The sequence below is a fragment of the Barbus barbus genome (genome assembly GCF_936440315.1).
Source record: "Barbus barbus genome assembly, chromosome: 48".
Classification (NCBI taxonomy): domain Eukaryota; kingdom Metazoa; phylum Chordata; class Actinopteri; order Cypriniformes; family Cyprinidae; genus Barbus; species Barbus barbus.
Genome location: NC_136726.1, coordinates 5,774,907 through 5,798,033, shown reverse-complemented (window position 1 = coordinate 5,798,033; position 23,127 = coordinate 5,774,907). Strand labels below are relative to the sequence as shown.

General features: G+C 38.3%; 1 protein-coding gene across 1 annotated transcript in view; it reads left to right on the top strand.

Moving 5' to 3' along the window:
• Positions 1–333: 333 nt before the first annotated feature.
• Positions 334–23,127, top strand: part of LOC306866904 (N-acetyl-beta-glucosaminyl-glycoprotein 4-beta-N-acetylgalactosaminyltransferase 1-like) — a gene marked incomplete at its 5' end in the record, with an annotated part of 174,833 nt that continues 152,039 nt past the window's right edge. Inside the window, one exon of the mRNA XM_079412335.1 lies at positions 334–475. Coding sequence (XP_079268461.1) covers positions 334–475 — 142 coding nt within the window. The remainder of the gene's footprint in view (positions 476–23,127) is intronic.

Genomic DNA, 23,127 nt, shown 5'->3' with positions numbered 1-23,127 from the left:
GCCAAACCGAGAAGCAGCTGACATATGACTTTGTGACATAAGGAGTCTTAACTTTTAGCAAAACAAGACTGATTCTGGTGCCGTCTGGAGAAATATGACATTGTGACGCGACAAATTTAAGCGCGGCGAACTGAGAAGCAGCTGACACTTTCATTCTGCTGCTGTTGCGAAGATGAGATTGTGATACCAGTTTAGTTGCGGCAAACCGAACCTGATGCTGCTGCAAATATGACTTTGTGACATCAGGACTGGTTCTCTGAAGCACCAGACTGAGGAGCGGCTGACACTTTCTTTTTTGCTGCTGCTGCTGCTGATAATGCTGCAGCTGCGAAAATGCTGCGATTCCCTGTGAAGAAAATACGAAAGCAGTTCAAACTTCTGCTGCTGCTGGTGCTGCTCACTTTTGCCGTGTGGTTTACGTACCTGCACATCAACCAGGGCAAATCCATCAAACTTCACTTCAACTATGGAAAAGGTAAGCTGTGCTTGGTTTTTAGATTATATGTGAAAGTAATATTTTTTTTTTCTGGTGGACTTTTTCAGCGATGAGGAGAAATGAAGCAGAGGTTCAGAATGAAAGCAAGATGAATAGGAACTTCTGAATGATCAATTTCATTATTAACTTTAATTAACTTGGGCACCAGTTTCAACATCAGCGTCCAGCACATTTTAATAGTTGGCAGATGAAAATGGGCATTTTAGGAGAGTAACATTAGTATTATCAGCTTTTTGAATGCTTTAGAATCGAATGCATTGTCATTTTGCACAGAAAGCTGAAATATTGTATTTTGAATGAAATTAAGTTGACATTAAATTGGTTTCATTAGAAGGTGCTAAAATTATGCAAATATGGACAACATCAGCAGACATGTTCAGATGAGCATTAGAGCTTAGTCTGCTATGATGATGCTTGGCTTTATGATTAAGCAGAAGTGTGTTTGCAGAAGCCATGTGCTTGTGAGAATCTCCTTAACCTCTGCAAAACAGATTCACACACACACACACACACACACACACACACACACACACACACACACACACAGTCATGAAAATTGCTCATTGTGATATTATATTGGTAGCTGTGTGGCAAGACCTTGAATTTATTTTTGTAACAAAGTGGGCAGTGAACAATTGAAAAAAACAAAAACAAACAAAAAAACAGAAACTTCCTGCAGCTTTAAATCTGATGCTAGATGACAAAATAGCTGTCTAAATGTCATAAACTAGATTACATAGTGTGCAGTTTAAGTGAATAGTGCCATACAAAAGTACAAAAGCTGTACATGTGCCTTATTGAACACTAAAGACATGTCAGCACCTTTTTTTAACATTTGTTCTGAGAGTGTAGTATGTAAATTATTGCAGCTACAATGCTAGAGTTCTGCTTTTTAGTGTGTTGCTATGCAGTTCCTAGGGTGTTCTGGGTAATTGTTGGGTGGTTTGCCAGTTGCCAATAAAATTAAATTTTATTTCTTGTTTTATTATCCATTAGTTATTGGCCAGAGTTGTAATACTTGAATCCAAAGTGTGCTTCCCATATTTGTATTCTGCTCTGGTTTGTGGACAGTCCATCAACACAGTTTGTTAACGTGTGAGTGTTTTGATTGGAAAAAAAATAGGGTCTGCCAAAATAATACATCTGACCTCAGTCAACAGATTATGCTTTAAAATGTTTGCATGCCATTGTGAAAGAGGGATTGTTAAAATTTCAAAAAAAGCATCAAAATTTAAAATAGAAAAGAATATCAGTAGAACACAGCCATCTGACCTCAGCTTAGGAGTAGAAAGCCTCCTGGCCTTTATGAAGGCAGTGTTCAAACCTCCAAATGTACTAAAATGTAGGCCTACCTTCAGTAAAATGACATCAGCTTCAAGTCTGTATATTAAGAGGAAAAGTGCAGTAACATTTCCTGTTGTTTGCTGAATTTTCACAGCTGAGATTCAATTATTTTAATAGAAGTCCATGTGATTGTGAATTGTGCATGAGTGTGAAAGATTCCCCTGAAAGTGTTCAAGTTTTCACCAAAGCTTCCAAATTTACCAAAATGACATCAGCTACAGGTCTATATATTAAAGAATAGGCCTAAACGTATGGTAGATTTACCCTTGTTCACTGTACTTGCTGTAGCCAAAATTCAGTCATTTTAACAGGAATCCATGTGATGGTAATTTCACTTGAGGTTGGAACATTTCCCCAAGCAAATTTAGCTAAATTTTCAGTTGTTCACATGAATTTGGTGTGTTGACCAACAGACAACTTCTTGGTTTGACTTCTGTGTGAGTTGTGCTTCATACATTGCTACACTATTGACAATATACAATAGGCTTTTTCAGTGAAATGTTAGTAATTTGACAGCACCTTAAAGCTTATATTAAAAGCACTAGTGTGCTAACACAGTGTCCGACCCCTAGAGCCCATCTGACAACAACTTTTTTTGTGTCGGACACTCTAGAAGAGGATCTCCTTTCTCATTAACAGCTACTAAAAGCTCTGTGTGGTTTGGCATATCTCCCTTGCTGCCCCAAACTGACCTCAATCGTAACCCAGGAACTCCAGTCTCTGTCTGGCCGCTCCAGTCTTTGAGTAGGCCACCAAATCACTCACGAAGGAGAAGAGCACTGGAATCACTCAAGTGTGAAAAGGCCATGCAAATCCTGCATTAGCACAAAGAAGATGTCTGGAAAATAACGTGGCACCGCACCAAGCCATCTACGGTGAAATTAAAAAGACTGTGGGGCTCGCCGAGTGCCGTTACTGACATTTTAATCAGAGATGTTGGCTGTGCGTGTTTGCACAAATAGGCTGATTTATTTTCGCCCGAGGACTCAAAATGGTCACCTTATTCCCAATTACAGGCTCTGTAGGACTGGGTCAAGATGTAGCCATGCACCAGCTGTGATAGGTTGCTGTGAACAAGGGTCTTTTTAAGCAACCAAGTGTGAAGGAATGTGTCGAAGTAGCAGGCGGGTCATTCATGTTATGCAGTACCTTTTGAACTGTGTAAGTTTTTAAAAATGAATGTGCTTGGGTGGAACTTTGTAGAGTTATTGCTATGAAAGCATATATTAGACTTGCAAATATATACTCTGGTCAAGCTCAGGCACTTAAACATCATTAATTATAACCTATTTACATGATGGCAAGGACATTAACAGGATGGAAATAAAAAGTTAGAGTTAGCCATTGCTCAGTGTGGGATTTTGAGTTAGCTTGCATGAGGTCAGGAAGTTAATTAAGATATATTTTTGAGCATCTTTTATAACAGAAATTTCTGTTGTTGCATCTAACGTGATCATTTTTTAAAAATTAAGCTGAATTATGTTTTCTCTTTTCTATGTTTTATTTATTAATGCTCAAAAAGCAATTACAAAAACAACATTTCTAAGGGATTATATACAAATAAATACCAACAGTAGATCAGTTCTACATAATTAACACTGGATATTTGGATATAGGGCAACCAAAAAACCTGTATTTTCTTATTTCTGTGCTGCTGTTTTCCCGCCAAAGATGATGTCAGTTCCTGGGTGATGATGTCAATAAAGAAACTGTTTAACGTAAAGGGATATTACAAAAGACAAAAAAGTTTGCAAAGTGAAATTGAGGACAAAGAAACAACATTTGACGATCAATTAAAACAATATTTCTGAGAAAACATGATTTAACTGTAAACATTTCAATCAGAGGAAGAAGAAAATGAAGAAACCGGTTGGCTATTTCACAATAAATTGCATTTTTAGAAGCCTTGTGACACATGGACGAACCCCTGAAACTAAAATAATGAATTTATTTAAATTTACTCCTATTTTAAATGAATGGGTGTCATTTTTGCCTAACTAAAGAGACCAGTTCACACCCCGATCTGCTATTGGTCGAAAAAAACCGGTTGATTCAGTGCTGAGTCAATGCTATTTTGGGAAATTAGCCTACTAATGGCTTAGTCTAATGGCTACCTAACCTGTCTTAGTCTGTATATTAAAGTGTTTTAACAAAAAAACATACTGTAGCTTTAATGGTAATAAAAAATGTAGAGCTTAGGAACATGAAGAACTGAATAGTGGAAATAGCCTGAGTACAGTGTTTGTTAATACAAAGGAAGCCTTTTTAAAATGAGTTTTTTTTGCTTTAGGTTGCTATGTTTAGAAATCCAAGGGAATGGCATCGGTGTTCAACCTCTAACCGGGACCCCTGTGAATGCTGAATGAAAGGGTGTGAGAAATACACACAAGTGAACTGAGAAGGAGTGGGTTGAGATTGGCATCTTGGTTACAGGCACAGAAAGGGCTTTTGGGAAAGGTCATATGATACGGCTGTGTGTGTGTGTGAATGGAAAGCAGCCATTTCCCACCATAATCTGGCCGTACTAAAGCATGACGGCTGTTAAGGTCATAAAATCAGAGTTAATTGCGTTGATGTATAATTGAAGTGTCATTTTACATTCACTGAAAAGGTCTTTTTTTTACTATGAAAACACGTCTTGCATGCAGCACTTTGTAATGCTTAACAGGAAAATCTACAGTAACGTTATATTAATGAATGACTGTTTTACGGCAGGGAATATTTGATAAGTGACATGCCTATTTTTATTATGGTTAATGACATTAATGGATTCAAACTGCGCAGATACACAGTATGGTTTTGCTGTAATTTCCTTTTTACCGTTTCCTTTGTTAATAGGGAAACTGAGCATGAATTACTTCACCTGTGGGATGCCTGTTTGCCTTTATTAATCAATGACGCATAAACTACTAAGTCATTTTTCTTTCTTTAAATATTGGTTACAAGTGCAATAGTGAGTAACCTGGATTTTGTGTGCTATGACTGTTAGAAATTCATCTTCAGCTTAGAATGGACACCATGTATGAGACGTAAGACGTCTTGCTGCTGTCATCATGTAGGTGTGCTTTGTTTTATTTGAAGAACTTGCAACAAACGCTACTTTTTTGACATTGAAGTACCATGATCGTTTATACCAATTTTTAACAGCAGTACAAATTAGGGAATCTTGTTTAATTTCTACATGTATACTTGAACAATTTTGAGTTTCTATCCCATAACTCGCACTTTGTTACTTGCAGAAAAACTAAAAATTCAGGATTGCAATAAAAAAAAAAAAAAAAAAAAAAAGTTGCGAGTCGGAGTTGCGAGATATAAACTCATTCTATATATCTCACAATTCCTTTTTTTTTTTTGCGGTTGAATATGTAATTTTAACTTATTTTTATCTTTCAGTTGCGAGTTTATATCTCACAATTTGTGTCTTGTCCCTCGAAATTGTGAAAAAAATTCAGAATTGAAATTAAAAAGTCGCAATTACTTTTTAAAAAAATTCTGATTCTGTGGGAGAAACGGCTTTCGTAAATACTATTAAACATGCTTGTTTATTTGAAAAGTTAAATATTCATTTTAACAAATGAATATTTAGAACAAAATGTAACAAAAATGGTCGTGGAGTATTGTAACTTTAATTTTTTGAATTCTGAATTTGAATTCTGAATTTGAATTTAGAATTTTGAATTGATTGAATTTTACTGTATAACTTGAAGCAATGTTTAAGTTAATATTTCAGTCAGTAAAAAAATTATAATACAAAGAAGGTGAGTTTTTGAACATAAAAATCACTCAGCATCAAGTGTTCAAGTATACATTTAGAAATTAAAAAGTGTACACAGATTAAAACCGTATGTATGAGTATGTTGTGTTGAAATGTAATCGGTTACAGATTACAAGTTACCTTGTTTTATGTAATAGTGTAACTGTTTTGATTAATTCATGTAACTGAATTGATTATAGTATGAATACTGAAAATAGAAATGTATTTCATCCCAAGACTATCGCATGTGTGGAGACAGAAGACATCGACATTGGTTGATAGCTTATTCAAGACTCGTCAGCTCAGAGATATTTGAACCTCATTGACTTTCATTGTATAGATAAAACATTCTATTTTGAAGATATTTTGTCACAATGCATTAAAGCACAAGGCTTGCTTAGCTTTATCAGTGACACATGTGCATTCTTCCTCTCTCGCTCTCATAGCGTATCATATTTCAGTGTCCTGGCTGAGAGATGCTTCACATTGAAGTTGGTGTTACTTTACTGTAAGCGATCCATCTGGTAAAGCTGGATTACAATCGATCATCAAAGGCCTGAAGCTGCTCGAGTGGGCTTTTATTGTGGTTGTGTGTGCAAAGGTCACCTTAACAGTTTGCTCTAAGCACCCACGTTGGCAAGCGATGACAAGAAAAGGAAGTGATGGGAGCAGTCAATCACACTCATGCTTTGTCATAGCGGTACCAAGAAAAGATTTGGTTACTGAGCAGGAACAAGGTTGCATTCACTGTACAAGTGGAACTGAAAATTCGGCCCCTGTCCCAAATGCCGGACTTGGACTTGTGGTCTGAAAATGTATTTAAAAATGCAGTTCATGAGTGTGAATGACAGTGATTTGAATGCATCTCTTATATGAAATGTGATATGTTTGTATTTTCTGAATTAAATGTAATTTTGATATTTTATGAGGGTGCAAAAATATCTTGCAACTATGCTACACTGTATAAAAATGATTTTCAAAAATAAAAAAAAGAAAGATAATTGGTGTAGAATTAAAAAAACAAATTCTACTTAATTTCATGCCAGCTTGTTGTTTCTTTGTAATTATTTGTGAAATTTATTAGCAATTTCTGAGAAAATCCTACACCATTTTTTCAAGTGTATGTGAAGAAAAAAATCCGACAAAGTTCGTTTTTTTAAAGAAAATTCAAGAAAGATATTTTCTTTTAGTAAGTACAACAGTCATTTGCTGTAATGTTTCTGTAATTTATTAAAAGTTAAAAATAAAGTTCAAATATATAGAGACCTGCAGATCATCATGACTGTATCAAGCTCAATAAATTTCTTAAAATATCAGATAATTTGACCTTTTTCTGACATTACAAGGTTATTTTGGTTGAAATCGGCAAATAGTACAATAGTAAGTACAATTACATAAAATTAGTAAAAAAATATTAAATTTAAGTTTTTAAATTGAAACTTTTGTTGAAAAAAATTCAAAAATCTTTACAATAAGGTTCCATTTGTCAGCTATATTTAATGCATTAACAATGAACAATACATTTGTTACAGTATTTAATAATCTTTCTTAATGTTAGTTAATAAAAATACAACTGTTAACATTAAAAGAAACAATTTTAGATTTTAATGTGTTAGTAAATGTTAGAATCAATATTAGCTAAGATTAATACATTTTTTAGAATAATTTTTGTTGTTAGTTTGTTGCCTAATGCAGTTAACTAATGTTAACAAATGGAATTTTACTGTAAAGTGTTACCGAAAGTTCTCACAACCACACCAATGCAAAGATTTTTGCTTTTGTTCGTGTTGTAACTCTTATTTGTCATTGACCCAGATTTAAATTTAAAGAAGTCTGTGCAGTCTGTCATACTCTGTTAGGCTCCTAAAAAACATCTAATTTTTACAGTCCATAGTTGAAACCTTGAAACCGGCAAAAAAACATATCTATTGAACATATAATGCTTCCATTTGTGACGGCCTTGTTTTCATTCGCCTTAAATGAAATATGCGGTTTGGTCTGAGGTCTACAGGGCCAGCCTTTATCTTCAGAGTTTCAGTACCTCTTTGAACGCAGTCAAACTAATTCTCAACTGTTTGTAGTGGGATGTTGCAAAAAGACTTTGAGGCGTGAAGTGCAGTGATGTGTAGATCTGCTGATTGGGAAAACATGAGAATATTTCATTTGTTCTGCAGCATTTGGGGGTTACACTGCGGTAGAATCAAATTTTTCAAAATTAGTTGCACTTGGTACTTTAAATTGGACTCATTTGCCTTGGTTTTAATGTGACTCTGCAGAGCAAACAACGGGACATCATCATTTTAATGTGCCTGTTGCAGGTGGGATTCTTTCCATTGTATCATAGCCAACAGATATTGTGGGCTCAAGGCATTCTTTAAACATAAATACAGCTGGATGTCGAAAAATCCACTGGAAAACCAGTGGAAATTCAAAAATGACTCATCAGTACTTCTTCCATTGCCTGGAGGTCTAAGGCACCAGATTAGTGTGTTTGTGTTTTGGATACAAGTGGTTTCCAAATGGCAGTCTTGTCATACATATCAGAAAATGTGATTGGCTGACAAACCATGATTTGAGAGGCACTACTAAAATGAAAATGAATCAGATCAGACTTGTTTAGCCCGACTGAGCACTAAAGGTCAAAAGGGGTCGTGTCACGAGGCATCTGATTTTCATTGATCTTCTACAGTGGAGTTGATTGATCATACCGTAACTTCTAAAAAGTCTAAAAAGAGCATTCCAGGGTATTATAGCTTATTAAAACTAAAACCATAAAAAATGATTTCTGTTGAAATAAAATAAACGGGAACTGAAATAAAATATAAAAATGAGCTTTTTTCAGCTATTTTCCAACAAAACGTTTCTCATTCTTCATGTACTTTACCTTGATATACTATAGCTAAAACTAAAACATATATATAAAAAATAGGCCTAAAAATAATAATACTAATAAATAAATAATGATAAAACACACAACAAAATTACTAAGTGATACTAAAATAACACTGTTCTGAACTTCCACACATTTCTGACATACAGATGAACACATTTGAACACATTAATGATTATTTGGGTGTCCAGAAATGTGGCCCAGTCAATTGTGGAAAGGTAATGAAAAAGTATAATAGATACGTTTGTTCCTAAACACCAGAATAACTAAAGATAACAGATAAATGTTGTGTCTGTTTTTGACTGTGTGTAGCACCTACAGCTCTGCACACCCATCTGAAGGATGCCATTGTTAAATCAGTGGTGTTGGAAGAGGTGTTAGTGAGGCCAGCAGGGGGTGCTCACCCTGCGGTCTGTGTGGGTCCTAACGCCCCAATATAGTGACGGGGACACTATGCTGTCAAAAAGCACCGTCTTTCGGATGAGACGTTAAACCGAGGTCCTGACTCTCTGTGGTCACTAAAAATCCCATGATTTAAAAATAATATTTAGAATATTGAAATGTTGTCTTAATTATTGTCTTAATTGGCAAGTTTTTTATTCAGCAAATTTTTGTGAACAGTTGAGTCATTCAGAAATAAAGCAAGTGTGACTATCTACATGAATGGATCAATGAATCATTGATTCGTTCAAAATGCTGATTCATTTAGAAACGACAGTGTGTTTCTCAGAGCTGCACAACAGTTCTGCCATTGATATGAAACTATTTTCATTGCCAAAATAGAGACAATAGTGTGCCTAAAATAAAACTCACAATAACTTCTAGCTTATTGAACTGTTGTATAAAATCAGATTTGCAATTGTGCTGATATTTGAGAAAAAACAGTGTGCTTGCTTACTGTATATAATATTGCTTAACTATATCATCTAGAAATATAAGACAACAAAAACTCATACACTTTTGCTCAAGTATATTGAATTTTGGGGTCATTCAACTAGACCACATCACACATCGAAAGTCTGGACTCTGAAGGCTTGTTTTTTGCAAAGTAAGTTACTAACTGGATAATGTCAGCTTCTACATTGTCTAAACAACAATTCTGATATTATCATAGTCTATGTTTTTATTGCACATACATACTTAAAAAGCTCCATTTATTGCAATCGCATGGAAAAAAGCACAAAGCACATCTTACGAATTTCTCCTTTCTGTCTTATATGGAAGACACAAAGTTATACAGGTTAGGAATGGCATGAGGACGAATAAAGTATGAATTTTCATTTTTGACTGAACGGCTCCCTATATAAAGACTGGGTGTGCCTCACACGTCCTGAAAAGTACAGCTGCAGGCTCTTTGATCACCCCCTGATTGCTGGCTGTAGTACAGGTCATAAACCCCGCCCTCTCCATGTGAACAAATGGGATTTGGGTCAAAATAAACAAATAAATTACACTTCCAATACAATTTTCTGAAATATGGTTTTGGTCATTTAAGGTAGTTGTTATCACGCTGATATATGTTCAATTGTTCGCTTTTGTGATAAGTTTCATTTTAGCTAGTAATTTGATGCCATAAAAACGGGGCGTGTCGTTATGGTTGATTGGGTCTGCGGAAGTTTGGGCGGGTGTTTGATTCCGCGACTCCACCTTACGATACTACTGCGTAGACTCTGGCTCCAAACGAATCTCTACTTTGCAAACTCTGGCTCCAAACGAATCTATACGGTGCAGACTCTAGCTCTAAATGAATCTCTACTGTGCAGACTCTGGCTCCAAACAAATCCCTACTGCGCAGACTCTGGCTCCAAACGAATCTCTACTGCGCAGACTCTGGCCCCAAACAAATCTCTACTGTGCAGACTCTGGCTCCAAACAAATCTCTACTGCGCAGACTCTGGCTCCAAACAAATCTCTACTGCGCAGACTCTGGCTCCAAACAAATCTCTACTGCGCAGACTCTGGCTCCAAACAAATCTCTACTGCGCAGACTCTGGCTCTAGCTCCAAACAAATCTCTACTGTGCAGACTCTGGCTCCAAACGAATCTCTACTGCGCAGACTCTGGCTCCAAACAAATCTCTACTGCGCAGACTCTGGCTCCAAACGAATCTCCACTGCGCAGACTCTGGCTCCAAACAAATCTCTACTGCGCAGACTCTGGCTCCAAACAAATCTCTACTGTGCAGACTCTGGCTCCAAACGAATCTCTACTGCGCAGACTCTGGCTCCAAACGAATCTCTACTGCGCAGACTCTGGCTCCAAACGAATCTCTACGGTGCAGACTCTGGCTCCAAACAAATCTCTACTGTGCAGACTCTGGCTCTAAACGAATCTATACGGTGAAGACTCTGGCTCTAAACGAATCTATACTGTGCAGACTCTGGCTCCAAACGAATCTATACTGCGCAGACTCTGGCTCCAAACGAATCTATATGGTGAAGACTCTGGCTCCAAACGAATCTCTACAGCGCAGACTCTGGCTCTAGCTCCAAACGAATCTCTACTGCGCAGACTCTGGCTGCAAACGAATCTCTACTGCGCAGACTCTGGCTCCAAACGAATCTCTACAGCGCAGACTCTGGCTCTAGCTCCAAACGAATCTCTACTGCGCAGACTCTGGCTGCAAACGAATCTCTACTGCGCAGACTCTGGCTCCAAACGAATCTCTACAGCGCAGGCTCTGGCTCCAAACGAATCTCTACAGCGCAGACTCTGACTGCAAACAAATCTCTACTGTGCAGACTCTGGCTGCAAACAAATCTCTACTGTGCAGACTCTGGCTGCAAACAAATCTCTACTGCGCAGACTCTGGCTGCAAACAAATCTCTACTGTGCAGACTCTGGCTGCAAACAAATCTCTACTGTGCAGACTCTGGCTGCAAACAAATCTCTACTGCGCAGACTCTGGCTGCAAACAAATCTCTACTGCACAGACTCTGGCTGCAAGTTACGTCATTTACTCAAGATGGCAACGGCCATACTGAGATGCTTTGGCTTCACTTTTCTATAGTGGAAGGAAGTGGAGACGCGTCGTCCATCTTTTTTTTTACAGTCTATGATAAAGACCATCTGAAAGGAAACTCCAGCCTTCTTCTCAAGTCTTTACTCATTAACCACTCTCAGTCGTAGGTCCACATGGATTTGAAATCCACCTGGAAGCTTCTGGTGAGCAGTGTGTTTTGTAGACCAGCACTCCAAGTGCTTTCGTTGTTTTTTTTTTATTCTGCCCAGTTGAGAACAAGTGCCCTCAGGCTTACAGAACAAACATTTTCATCTCTGCCGGGAGCAAACTGACACCATCCTGGTCTGAACACTTACACTTGGAAGCACAAGAAGGGATACAGTCATAAAAGGACACTTGAAATGACTAGTTAATGTTTCGCCAACCGCAGGTGTATCAGGAGTGGCTCAGAATACGTTAGCTGGTTGAAATCACAGTAAGAAGCGGTTAATCTACAGCGTGCGAAGCCTCGGGGAATGATGTTTTACATACACAAGTCTCCACAGGTGCCGCGTGCTTTGAAAAGTGTTTAGGGATTTGCATTAGAAGCAAAGGCTGCTTTTTGTCCAGCTGCTTCACGGTTAGAAATCCACACTTGTTTTTAATTTGACAGTGTGTTTTTTTGTCATTTGGTAAAGTCAGCAAGCCATTTGGAGTGTGTTTGTTGGTAAATATTAGAATGCATAATTACATTTGTATTGTTATATTTGACAATACTGATTTTTTTATGTTTTTAAAATAAGTCTTTTATGCTTTTATGTAATGCTGTATTTATTTGATTTAATAAATGCAGCACTGCATAAAATTGTCAAATATTATTACAATTTAAAAGAACTAGGCCTATATGTTAAAATGTAGGTGATGTAAAGCTGAATTTGCAGCATCATAACTCAAGTTTTCAGTGTTTATTGGTACTCAATTGTTATTTTGCTGCTTAATATCGTGTTGAAATCATAATACTTTTTTCAGGATTGTTTGATTAATAGAAAATTCAAAAGAACATCATTTATTTGAAATAAACTGTTTGGTTACATTATAAATGTCTTTAATATCACTTTGGATCAATTTAATGTTGTTTTTTAAACTCACCTTCTGGATGGTATCGCAGTTTACACAAAATATTAAGCAGCACAACTGTTTTCAACATTGATAATAATCAGAAATGTTTTTTTTTTCCAGCAAATCAGCATATTAGAATGATTTCTGAAGGATCCTGTTACACTGAAGACTGGAGTAATGATGCTGAAAATTCAGCTTTGATCCCAGGAATAAATGACATTTTATGATTATCAAATAGAAAACTTAGGCCCATTTTAAATTGTGATAATATTTAAGAATTTTACAGTTTTTACTGTATTTTTATCAAATAAATGTGACCTTAGTGAGCATAAAATACTTTTTTCAAAGCATCTTAATTATTCCAAACTTCTAGATCATTAGTGTATTAAAAATAAATGCATAAATACATAACATCTCTTGCAGTGATGGTGATTATTTGGAGATTTTATCATTCTGTGATCATTTTTTTTTTTACATGTTTTTCATGTGACTCGCTTGTGTCAAATTTGCTTCTGCCGTGGGAATATTTTCCAGCGTTTCACATCTAGCCTGTTAGAGAGTGTTGTAGTTCTCTTGTCTTTCAGCTCAGTTCCCTGTGAAGTCCTCTTGTTAGGGTTTGATTATAGGAGACGCTGGATGGAGATCAGCATGTAAAGGTGACTTTCACCCTGAGTCTCCAGAGGAGCCTGTCGGCCAGCACTTATAACAGCCATCTCAGATCTGAGATAGCAGAATCACCTCCTGCATTCTGATGGGGAACGCGCAGTTTATATTTGATATGATCAAAACACTGTGGCTTTTTGTTCTGTTCTGATTGTGCAACGTGTCTTATTGTGTAGATTATTGATGAATCTCATGTCCAGGCAGGGTTATTATGGCTAAAACCAAAACCTTAAAAAGGCAGAAGCAATGTACAAAATAGCAAAAACACAATATATAATATAGACAGTTATGTGTGTACAGGTCTCATATCTGCAAATTTGAAATGAAAAAAATAACTGTGTGGTGAATAAATAATGTATAATAGTGTTGATCTGAAATCTGAATGACTCAACTACAGTCACAGTACTGTTCATGATGGTGAGTGGGGGGAAAGCAGTGGGGTTTCTCCTGAAGTCCACGATCATCTCCACAGTTTTGAGCGTGTTAAGCTCCAGGTTGTTAAGACTGCACCATACAGCCAGCTCCTTAACCTCCTGTCTGTAGGCAGACTCGTCACCGTCCTGGATAAGGCCGATCAGTGTGGTGTCGTTTGCAAACTTGGAGCTTGACAGAGGGGTCTTTAGAGGTGCAGTCGTTGGTGTAGAGGGAGAAGAGCAGTGGGGAGAGTACGCAGCCCTGAGGAACTCCAGTGCTGATGGTGCGGGTGTTGGATGAGAATTTTCTGCTCAGAAAATTAGTTGCTGCCTGTCTAAATATTTTGAACTGCTTAAAATATAAACAATACATTCATATGTCATGTAAACAAAAACTTTTATTTTGGATGCGATTAATTGTTTGACAGCACTAAATAAATTATATTTTTGAATGCATAGGTATTTATTGATTTATGTTTTGGTAGGGTGTTCTAGTAATCTTTGTTTTATTTATTTATGTATTTATTTTTTACCGTGAAGCATTTCTTATTTATATTTAATTTAACCTGATGTATTAAAACCTATTATTCAATTATTCCTATAATTTCTAAATTTACTAGAAATAGCATTAACTAGACATTGCAAAAAGCAATAAAATGACAAAAACAAAATTACTCAAACTAACAAAAATTTAAATGAAAAAAAAAACAACAACAACCAAAACATCTGTCTGTCTGTCTATTAAATGTATTAATATATTAATTTATTATTATAAATTTTTTGTGCATTTATGCAGTTGAAAATCAGGAGAATTTTTATTTCACTTAATTTTCAGAGAAATTATGTCAATCCTAATGCAAATCCTATTAACAACATTATTATTATTATTTTTTAAAAATATGCTTTATTTCATTTATGCAAGATATAAGTTTTTATTAGATTTTGGTAAAAAAAGACCTGTATTTGTTATTTAACAAGTTATATATGTTTTTCTACGTCACAAATGACAGTGCTTTGGCAGTAGCTTTTTGTAACTTGTTTTCACTACTGAATTATGTAAAGTGGGACCTGTGTTTTCATGCTACTTGTTTGCAATCAAATTAAGAACAACCTGCTCCCAGAGTGGTTTTATTTCTTTATTAAGCAGCAGATTTGGTTTTTGAAGAGTTTGTTATTCGACTCTGTCGGTATCTGCAAAATATGCCCTCAGTGAAGAGTGTGGTTGTTTGATACTAACAGCCCAATTTCATTCTGTTGACTAATTAGGCAATTAGCAACTGTCAGTATGCAATGCTAGATTCATCTTTCCTGTGGTATTTCATTTTCATCTTGTTTGTCAGACAGGCGTTTCATAACAAACACACTGTAGATACAAACTGTTGGCATAAATTATACGGGATTCACTTAATATGCCACTTTACCACCAGAATGGAGAAAACAAAGCTCTCTTCCTTTATTTGAGATCTGCTTTTTGGCGTCTGGGATTGCTTATGTGTCATAGGTGCTGAAATATATTTCATATTAATATTTCTGTAGTAAGCTAAGCTATGCAAACTGGTCTGGAACTGATTTTCCTGGAAAGCCCACATTGTCAGTCAGCTCAGATCTCCCAGATGACTACAGGAAGTGGTTTGGTGATAAATCAGGCAGGATATATGTTATCTAGAGCTCTCCTGACAGCAGTTTTCACAGCCTTGTCAACACTGAAACTTTATACAAAGATTTATGTATTTTTTTGTACTTGAAATAGAAAAAAAGTAGTAGTAGTATAGAGTAGTAATAATAGTAATAGTAGCATACATTGATATGTTTATTATACTTATTGTTATTACTTTTTTAACAGGAAAATGTTAGAAGAAAATCTTTTTTTTTTTTTTTTTTAAGGAAAAATAAAAACTAAATTAATTACCAGTATTTTCATGCAGATGTAGTGTCTTATGTAACATAATTCCCCCCGTATTATGTAGTTAATAATAATTGTCATAAATTGCTTAATTTTGTAATATTTGTCTGGTTACATTTTATTTTTCACCATATATATTATACACAAGTCAGCTAAAAATTAGGCTACTTTTTGAAGTTGTAAATTAAACAGATTATTAGAATACATTTTTAAAGAAAATACAATTTTGTTTTTTCTACATTTAATTCAGTGTGTTGCTGTTTCTGTATTATTTCAGAGTAAAAAGTGTTTCTACATCAAATTTTCTTCAGTGTATAGTCAACTAAAAATATTTTTCAAAGTTAAAAACAAAGAATATTGGAGAACGTTTTTCAAGAAAATACTGTTTCAGTCTTTATTCCTCAAATTTTCACTAGCACTATTTTTTTTTTCAATGTACAGTCAACTATTTTTTTCAAAGTTTTTTTCAAAGCAAAACAACGATTGTTGGAATGTTTTACAAGAAAATGCTAAATTTCTCCAAATCTGTTCTGATGAAAAAACAAACTCATCTACATCTTGGATGGCCTGCGGACAAGTTCATTTTCTACAAATTTTCATCTTTGATTGAACTTTTCCTTTAAACTCCTAATGTATACTTTACTGTTTAAGCAGTATATCTACTTTGATTCATGTTGCAAATATGAGAATGAGATGGGTATTGAAAATAATTTAAAAAATGGTCCATATGATTAAAATCATTTTGAACATCCTGTTGCATTAGCATATATTGACGCTGCTTGATGGAATCAGACAGAAACCAGCACCAGCATCTAAACACTCAATTAATTGGTATTGATGACACTAAATTCACAGAATCCAGTCAGAGTCGGCACCACAACCAACTAAATGTTTGAAGTCTTGAAATACAAAAACAGAGATTATAGCTCTGATTTGGCAAGCAATTCCCACCAAAATGCTGAGAAACAAACAGTAACATCTCAAAACCAACAGATCTGATTTGATCATCTCGAAACTGAACAGAAGCGACAGGAAATGCTCTTCAAATGGTGACCAAAGTCTCAGTGTACCAGTTCTACCCAAAAGCCCCGAGGGAGTATATTACAAAAAAGGTGCAATCTTCCTCCTTGGCATCCACTGATGAAAAATATCAGTTTGCACCGCATCTCAAAGAGGAGAGCGAGTGGCTTTTCAGAGTGACCTACCGTGTGATTGAAGGTAATTGAAGCGGAAGGTTTGAGAGAGACTGTGAAGTTATGCTTTTTGTTAAAAGAACTTGACTCTGACCTTTACAGTTTGCAGTTCAGATATGTAATGCTGTAAAAATAAACTGACACTTTAATTTTTTATTCCATCTCATCTCCTTCAAGCCATTTCTCCTGCAGTTGTACTGGCACTCACTCACATCGTTAACACATCCCTTCACATTTAAATTTTTCCCTCAATATTTAAACCGGCTCGTATAACCCCACTTCTTAAAAAAACCACTCTTAAATCAACTCTTTTAGGGAACTATAGACCGGTTTCCCTTCTACCTTTTATTGCAAAAACACTTGAACGAGTTGTGTTCAACCCAGTCTCTGCCTTTCTCACACAGAACAACCTCCTGGACAGTAACCAATCTGGCTTCAGAAGTGGACATTCGATGGAAACTGCCTTGCTCTCAGTTGTTGAAGCCGTTGCAAGAGCGGCTTCCAAGTCTTCATTACTTATCTTGCTATATCTGTCTGCTGCTTTTGATACGGTCAACCACCAGATCCTCCTGTCAACCCTATTGAGAAAGGGTATCTTAGGAACCGCACTCCAGTGGTTTGAGTCTTACCTCTCAGATAGGTCCTTCAAGGTATCTTGGAGAGGTGAGGTATCCAAGTCGCAACATCTAGCTACTGGGGTGCCTCAGGGGTCAGTTCTTGGACCACTTATTTTTTCTGTCTTCATGGCATCACTAAGTTCTGTCATTCAGAAACATGGCTTTTCATATCACTGCTATGCAGATGACACTCAACTCTACCTCTCATTCCATCCTGATGATCCGACGATAGCTGCTCGCATCTCAGCGTGTCTAACAGACATTTCTTGCTGGATGAAGGACCATCACCTTCAACTCAACCTAGCTAAGACAGAACTGCTTATAGTTTCAGCAAACCCATCACTTCATCACAATTTCACCTTCCAGTTAGGCTCATCAACCATAACTTCTTCAAAAACAGCCAGAAACCTTGGAGTTGATTGATGATAAGCTGAATTTCTCAGACCACATTGCTAAAACTGCCCGGTCCTGCAGATTTGCATTATACAATATTAAGAAGATCAGGCCCTTTCTCTCGTTACATGCACCACAACTCCTTGTTCAGGCTCTTGTTCTGTCCAGACTTGATTATTGCAATGCTCTCTTGGCAGGTCTCCCAGCCAGTTCCATCAAACCTCTACAATTAATCCAAAATGCCGGTGCAAGATTAATCTTTAATGAGCCGAAAAGAATACACATAACACCTCTATTCATCAATTTGCACTGGCTACCAATAGCTGCTCGCATTAAATTCAAGGCATTAATGATTGCCTACAGAACCACCAATGGCTCTGCACCCCTTTACCTAAATTGACGTGCCCAACTCAATCCGAGCAGCTGAATCCTTACCCACTTTCAAGAAACGGCTAAAAACACATCTCTTCCATCTTTATTTGACCCTCTAACTCTAGCACTCTCTATTCTAATTTTATTTTAAAATGTTCTTTTTATTTATAAAAAACACACACATTTGACCCTCTATCAATTGCATATTTATTCTCTAACTGCTAGCTTTTCTTGTAAACCTAACACTAGCTTTCTTTTTTCTATTCTATCTACTTGTTTCTTATAACAAAAAACTAAACAAAAACAAAAACAAACAAAAACCTTTCTACGTGTACTGCGTTAGCCTAACCAAGACTTGTAATAGCACTTGCATGTTGTTGCTCTTTGTTGGTTTTGATTGCTTCTAATGTCCTAATTTGTAAGTCGCTTTGGATAAAAGCGTCTGTGAAATGACTAAATGTAAATGTAATGGGAAAAGAATACATTTGCATTACATGCTTGCTCACCAATGGATCCTCTGCAGTGAATGGGTGCCGTCAGAATGAGTCCAAACAGCTGATAAAAATATCACAATAATTCACAAGTGATTCACACCACTCCAGTCCATCAGTTAACGTCTTGTGAAGAGAAAAGCTTTGTTTTTGTAAGATGCAACTTTAAACCAAAATATTCGGCCAAAATACAAGATCATAATCCATAATAATGCTTCCTTCAGAGAAATGTTGATCCATTTGTCCTCTCACATCAAAATCCACCCGCATATTTGTTTAGATCTGTTTTCACCTGTAAACATTGATCTATGCATATTTCTCCCCAAATTCAGACGAGACGACTTTTTCTCTGGAGAAAGCAATATTTTAGATAAAGGGCTTTATTTGAAATTTGAGAACATCTTAATGGCAGATTTGCTTCTTACACATACACACAGCCTTTCACTTCACAAGATATTAACTGATGGATGAGTGGTGTGGATTACTTGTGGATTATTGTGATGATGTTATCAGCTGTTTGGACTCTCATTCTGATGGCACCCATTCACTGCAGAGGATCCATTGGTGAGCAACTGAAATAAGGCTAAATGACTTAAAATCTCTTCTGATGATCAAACAAACTTATCAACATATTAGATGACCTGAGGGCGAGTGAATATTTGAAATAAAGTTTTTTTATTTTCAATAAATGAGTTGGACCATATAGCAAAGAAAACATAACTATAAGTGTCCAACATATATGAGAACTCCTCTAATAAAATATAATAAGAAAATATGAAAGACAAGTAAATAATAAAATATCAACAGCAAAAATTAAAGGTAGATAAATGCTCTCCCTGCTTAAAGATCCGACTCTCTTTTCTCACCCGAGATTAACGGCACCCATTAACTAACACTCAGCACTTTTGTCCCCTGTCTGCTGTAATCTTGGTGGATGGCCGCAGTTAAAAGTAATTAGTTTTGGCTGCTAATAATTGAATGTCTCTCAACAGGGGAGTCACAGACTCACAGCCACAGAAAGCTCGTCTTAATGGAAGGATCCCTCACTTTCTCTCACTGAATCTGAAAGGTGCTGTAGCATTAAACTCGTTACAGTATGTCGGATAAGGGACTATTTATTTTATTGATTGGGGGGGGGTTCTAGACTACAACCCTTAAGCAGATGATCACTTGATGATCCTGAACTTGGGGCTTTGGGGTTTGCAGATTGGATTTTCTGGTTTTTAGTTTAACATGATAGCAGTACTCTTAAACAAACCACACAACTAATCTGAGATATTGCAACTTTCAACCTCTAATTTCTGCAATTCTGCACTCTAAAACATAAAGGTTCCTTACCCCCGGGACACGGCATCACAATACGGTGAGGGGCGTAACATTTCCGTCTCACGCTTGAGGTATTCGGCCAATGGGGACATAACATGAGTATGGTTCCATGAATAGTTCACCCAAAATTGACAATTTGCTGTTAAAGGGGTCATATGATGCGATTTCAAGTTTTCCTTTCTCTTTGGAGTGTTACAAGCTGTTTGTGCATAGATAATATCCCTGAAGTTGCAAAGACTAAAGTCTCAAAACCAAAGAGATATTCTTTATACAATTTAAGACTCTGCCACGCCCCCGTAAAATGGCTCATTTAAACACTTCCCCACATGTCTACGTCACGATGTGGGAAGATTTTCATAACACTGCCCAAATGTAAACACAATTCGTTGTGAAAGCAAAAGTACTTTGTTTGGGCTTCCAAAAGAGGACATAACTAGAAATCAGTGGTTAAGTTATATTTACAACACTGTTCCAGAACAGTTCAACCCAAATATTCGAGTGTGTGCAGTGCATTTTACGGAGGACTATTTCCTGAACATGGAAGAGTAGCCTACAATGCTAGCTTGCACAAAGGCTGTTTCTATAAAATGGGGCAATTCCAACTTTGCAAGGACAGTCTGGTGCTTCAGACTCACAGCCTGTAAGTATGTTTCTGCTACTGACGATTCAAACGCGAGTTTTGAGCAGTGTGGAGTAGCGCTTGTTGTTTGTCGTTTCTCCGATCATAAATGCAGACATGGTAATGTTTACACGGCGCGATGCAACGCAACGTGGAAAACGATAGTATAAGTCATTATAATCAGTAATTATGTCCCCACTGGATGCAACAAATGCCTCATTTATAATGGGTTTTATTGTTTTTGTGTCATCATGCCGGGACACGGCATCACAATACGGTGAGGGTCGTAACATTTCCGTCTCACGCTTGAGGTATTCGGCCAATCACAACGCACTGGATAGCTGGCCAATCAGAGCACACCTCGCTTCTCAGAGCGATGAGCTTTGTAAAAATCGGCACGTTTCAGAAAGGCGGGGCATAGAGGAGCAACAATAATGTAAAGTATGTGGAAACTAATGTTTTTATTTTAACCTTAAACTAAATATAAACACATTGCATTATGTTATGAATGCAGCCAGACAACAAGGGTAAGTAAAACAATGTGATCTTTATTTCTAGGTGCGGGTGCAGGAGATCGTGGTAATAGGTGAGTGGCTTCCAAGTGGGCAGTGCGGTAGTGTCCGATATTCGTGGTGACTTTGTCTTCTGGCTTTACAGGCTCGAGACTCGGGACAGAGGATGAGGTCCGGAAGCCGAGGATGCCGGTAACAGACGAGGCAGGTCTGGAGACAGGGGAGACAACGAGACGGAGAACAGGAGGTAAGTCTACGAGGAAAATGTAGATAGAGAGTACTTATCGATTCTTGGGATGCGGGAGTAGAGTCCACGTTGTATAAACGAGATCGGACACTGGCGTGAAGGTGGTGAGTGGTTTTATAGTGTTCTTGATGCGGGTGGTGACGAGGTGCAGGTGCGTCTGATTAGTAATCAGGTGAGGTTGATCGAGGGAGCTGACTGGCGGGAGAGCCTGGCCGTGTTGTTACAGTACCCCCCTCTCCACGGCCTGCTCCTGAAGGCCGACCCCGGCGTCGTGGTGGTCTGCCCCGACCCCGTGGGGCTGGAAGTTCCGGATGACTAGCGTGGAAGTCCTCTAAGAGCATCGGGTCAAGAACATCCTCTCTGGGGACCCAGGAGCGTTCCTCGGGGCCATAACCCTCCCAGTCGACGAGGTACTCCAATTTACCACCACGGCGTCGGGCATGTACGATCTCCCGGACCCTGTAGACGGCACCTTCGTCAATGATGAGCGGGAGAGGGGGTTCCTCGACCGGACCAGGCTCTGGGGAAACAGAAGGGAGATATGGTTTAAGTAGTGATACGTGAAAGGTGGGATGAATTCGGTATTGTGGGGGTAGTCGGAGTTTGTAGGTGACAGGATTGATCTGCTCGAGGATGGTAAAGGGGCCAACGAATCTGGGACTTAGCTTACGGCTGGGCAGGCGTAGACGAATGTCCCGGGTGGACAGCCACACCTTCTGTCCGGGCTGGTAGGTGGGAGCGACAGAACGACGGACATCGGCAGAGATCTTTTGTCTGCGCACTGCCCGTTGTAATTGATGATGGGCAGCGTCCCAGACTCTCTCGCTCTCCCGGAACCAGTAATCCACTGCGGGGACTTCGGAAGGTACTCCCGACCAAGGGAAGAGCGGGGGCTGGTAGCCGAGTACGCATTGAAAGGGCGTGAGTCCAGTGGCGGCTTGGCGCAGGGAGTTCTGCGCGTACTCGGCCCAGCCCAGGAACTGGTTCCAGGAGTTCTGGCGGCTATGGCAGAAGGTTCGTAGGAAACGGCTGATGTCTTGAATCTTGCGTTCTGTTTGTCCGTTGGATTGAGGGTGGTAGCCGGAGGTTAGGCTTACGGTCACACCTAGGAGGGAGAGGAAAGCCTTCCAGACCCGTGAGATGAACTGGGGTCCTCTATCAGATACTATGTCCTCCGGGATGCCATAGTACCTGAAGATGTGGTTGAAGAGTAATTCGGCTGTTTGTAATGCTGTGGGTAGACCGGTGAGGGGGATTAGGCGGCAGAATTTGGAGAAACGGTCTACTATGACAAGGATGCAGGTGAATTTGTCGGAAGCAGGTAGGTCAGTGATGAAGTCCACCCCTAGGTGTGACCATGGACGATTGGGTATGGGTAATGGGAGGAGTTTACCAGCCGGGAGATGACGGGAGCTTTTTGAAACGGCACAATCTGGGCAACCCTGAACGAACCTTCGCACGTCCCTGGCCATGTTGGGCCACCAGAAGCGTTCGTGTAGCAGCGAGAGAGTCGCGTTGGCCCCTGGGTGGCCAGTGCCGAGGGATGTATGAGTGGAGAATATGAGCGGAGTCCGTTGGGTTCTGGGTACGTATTGTCGATCTGGGGGACAGCCCGGCGGATTGGCTGGGGGATTATCTGAGGCAATGGATGGAGAGGACCATTGGATGGGACTTGCGATAACCTTCGTGGATAAGATACCCTCTGGTTCTTCCAAACCTTCCTCCGGGGCATGGACCCGAGACAGGGCATCAGCCTTCAGGTTGCGCGGTCCAGGGCGATAAGAGATCTGGAAGTCAAAACGGGTGAAGAATAAAGCCCATCTGGCCTGGCGTG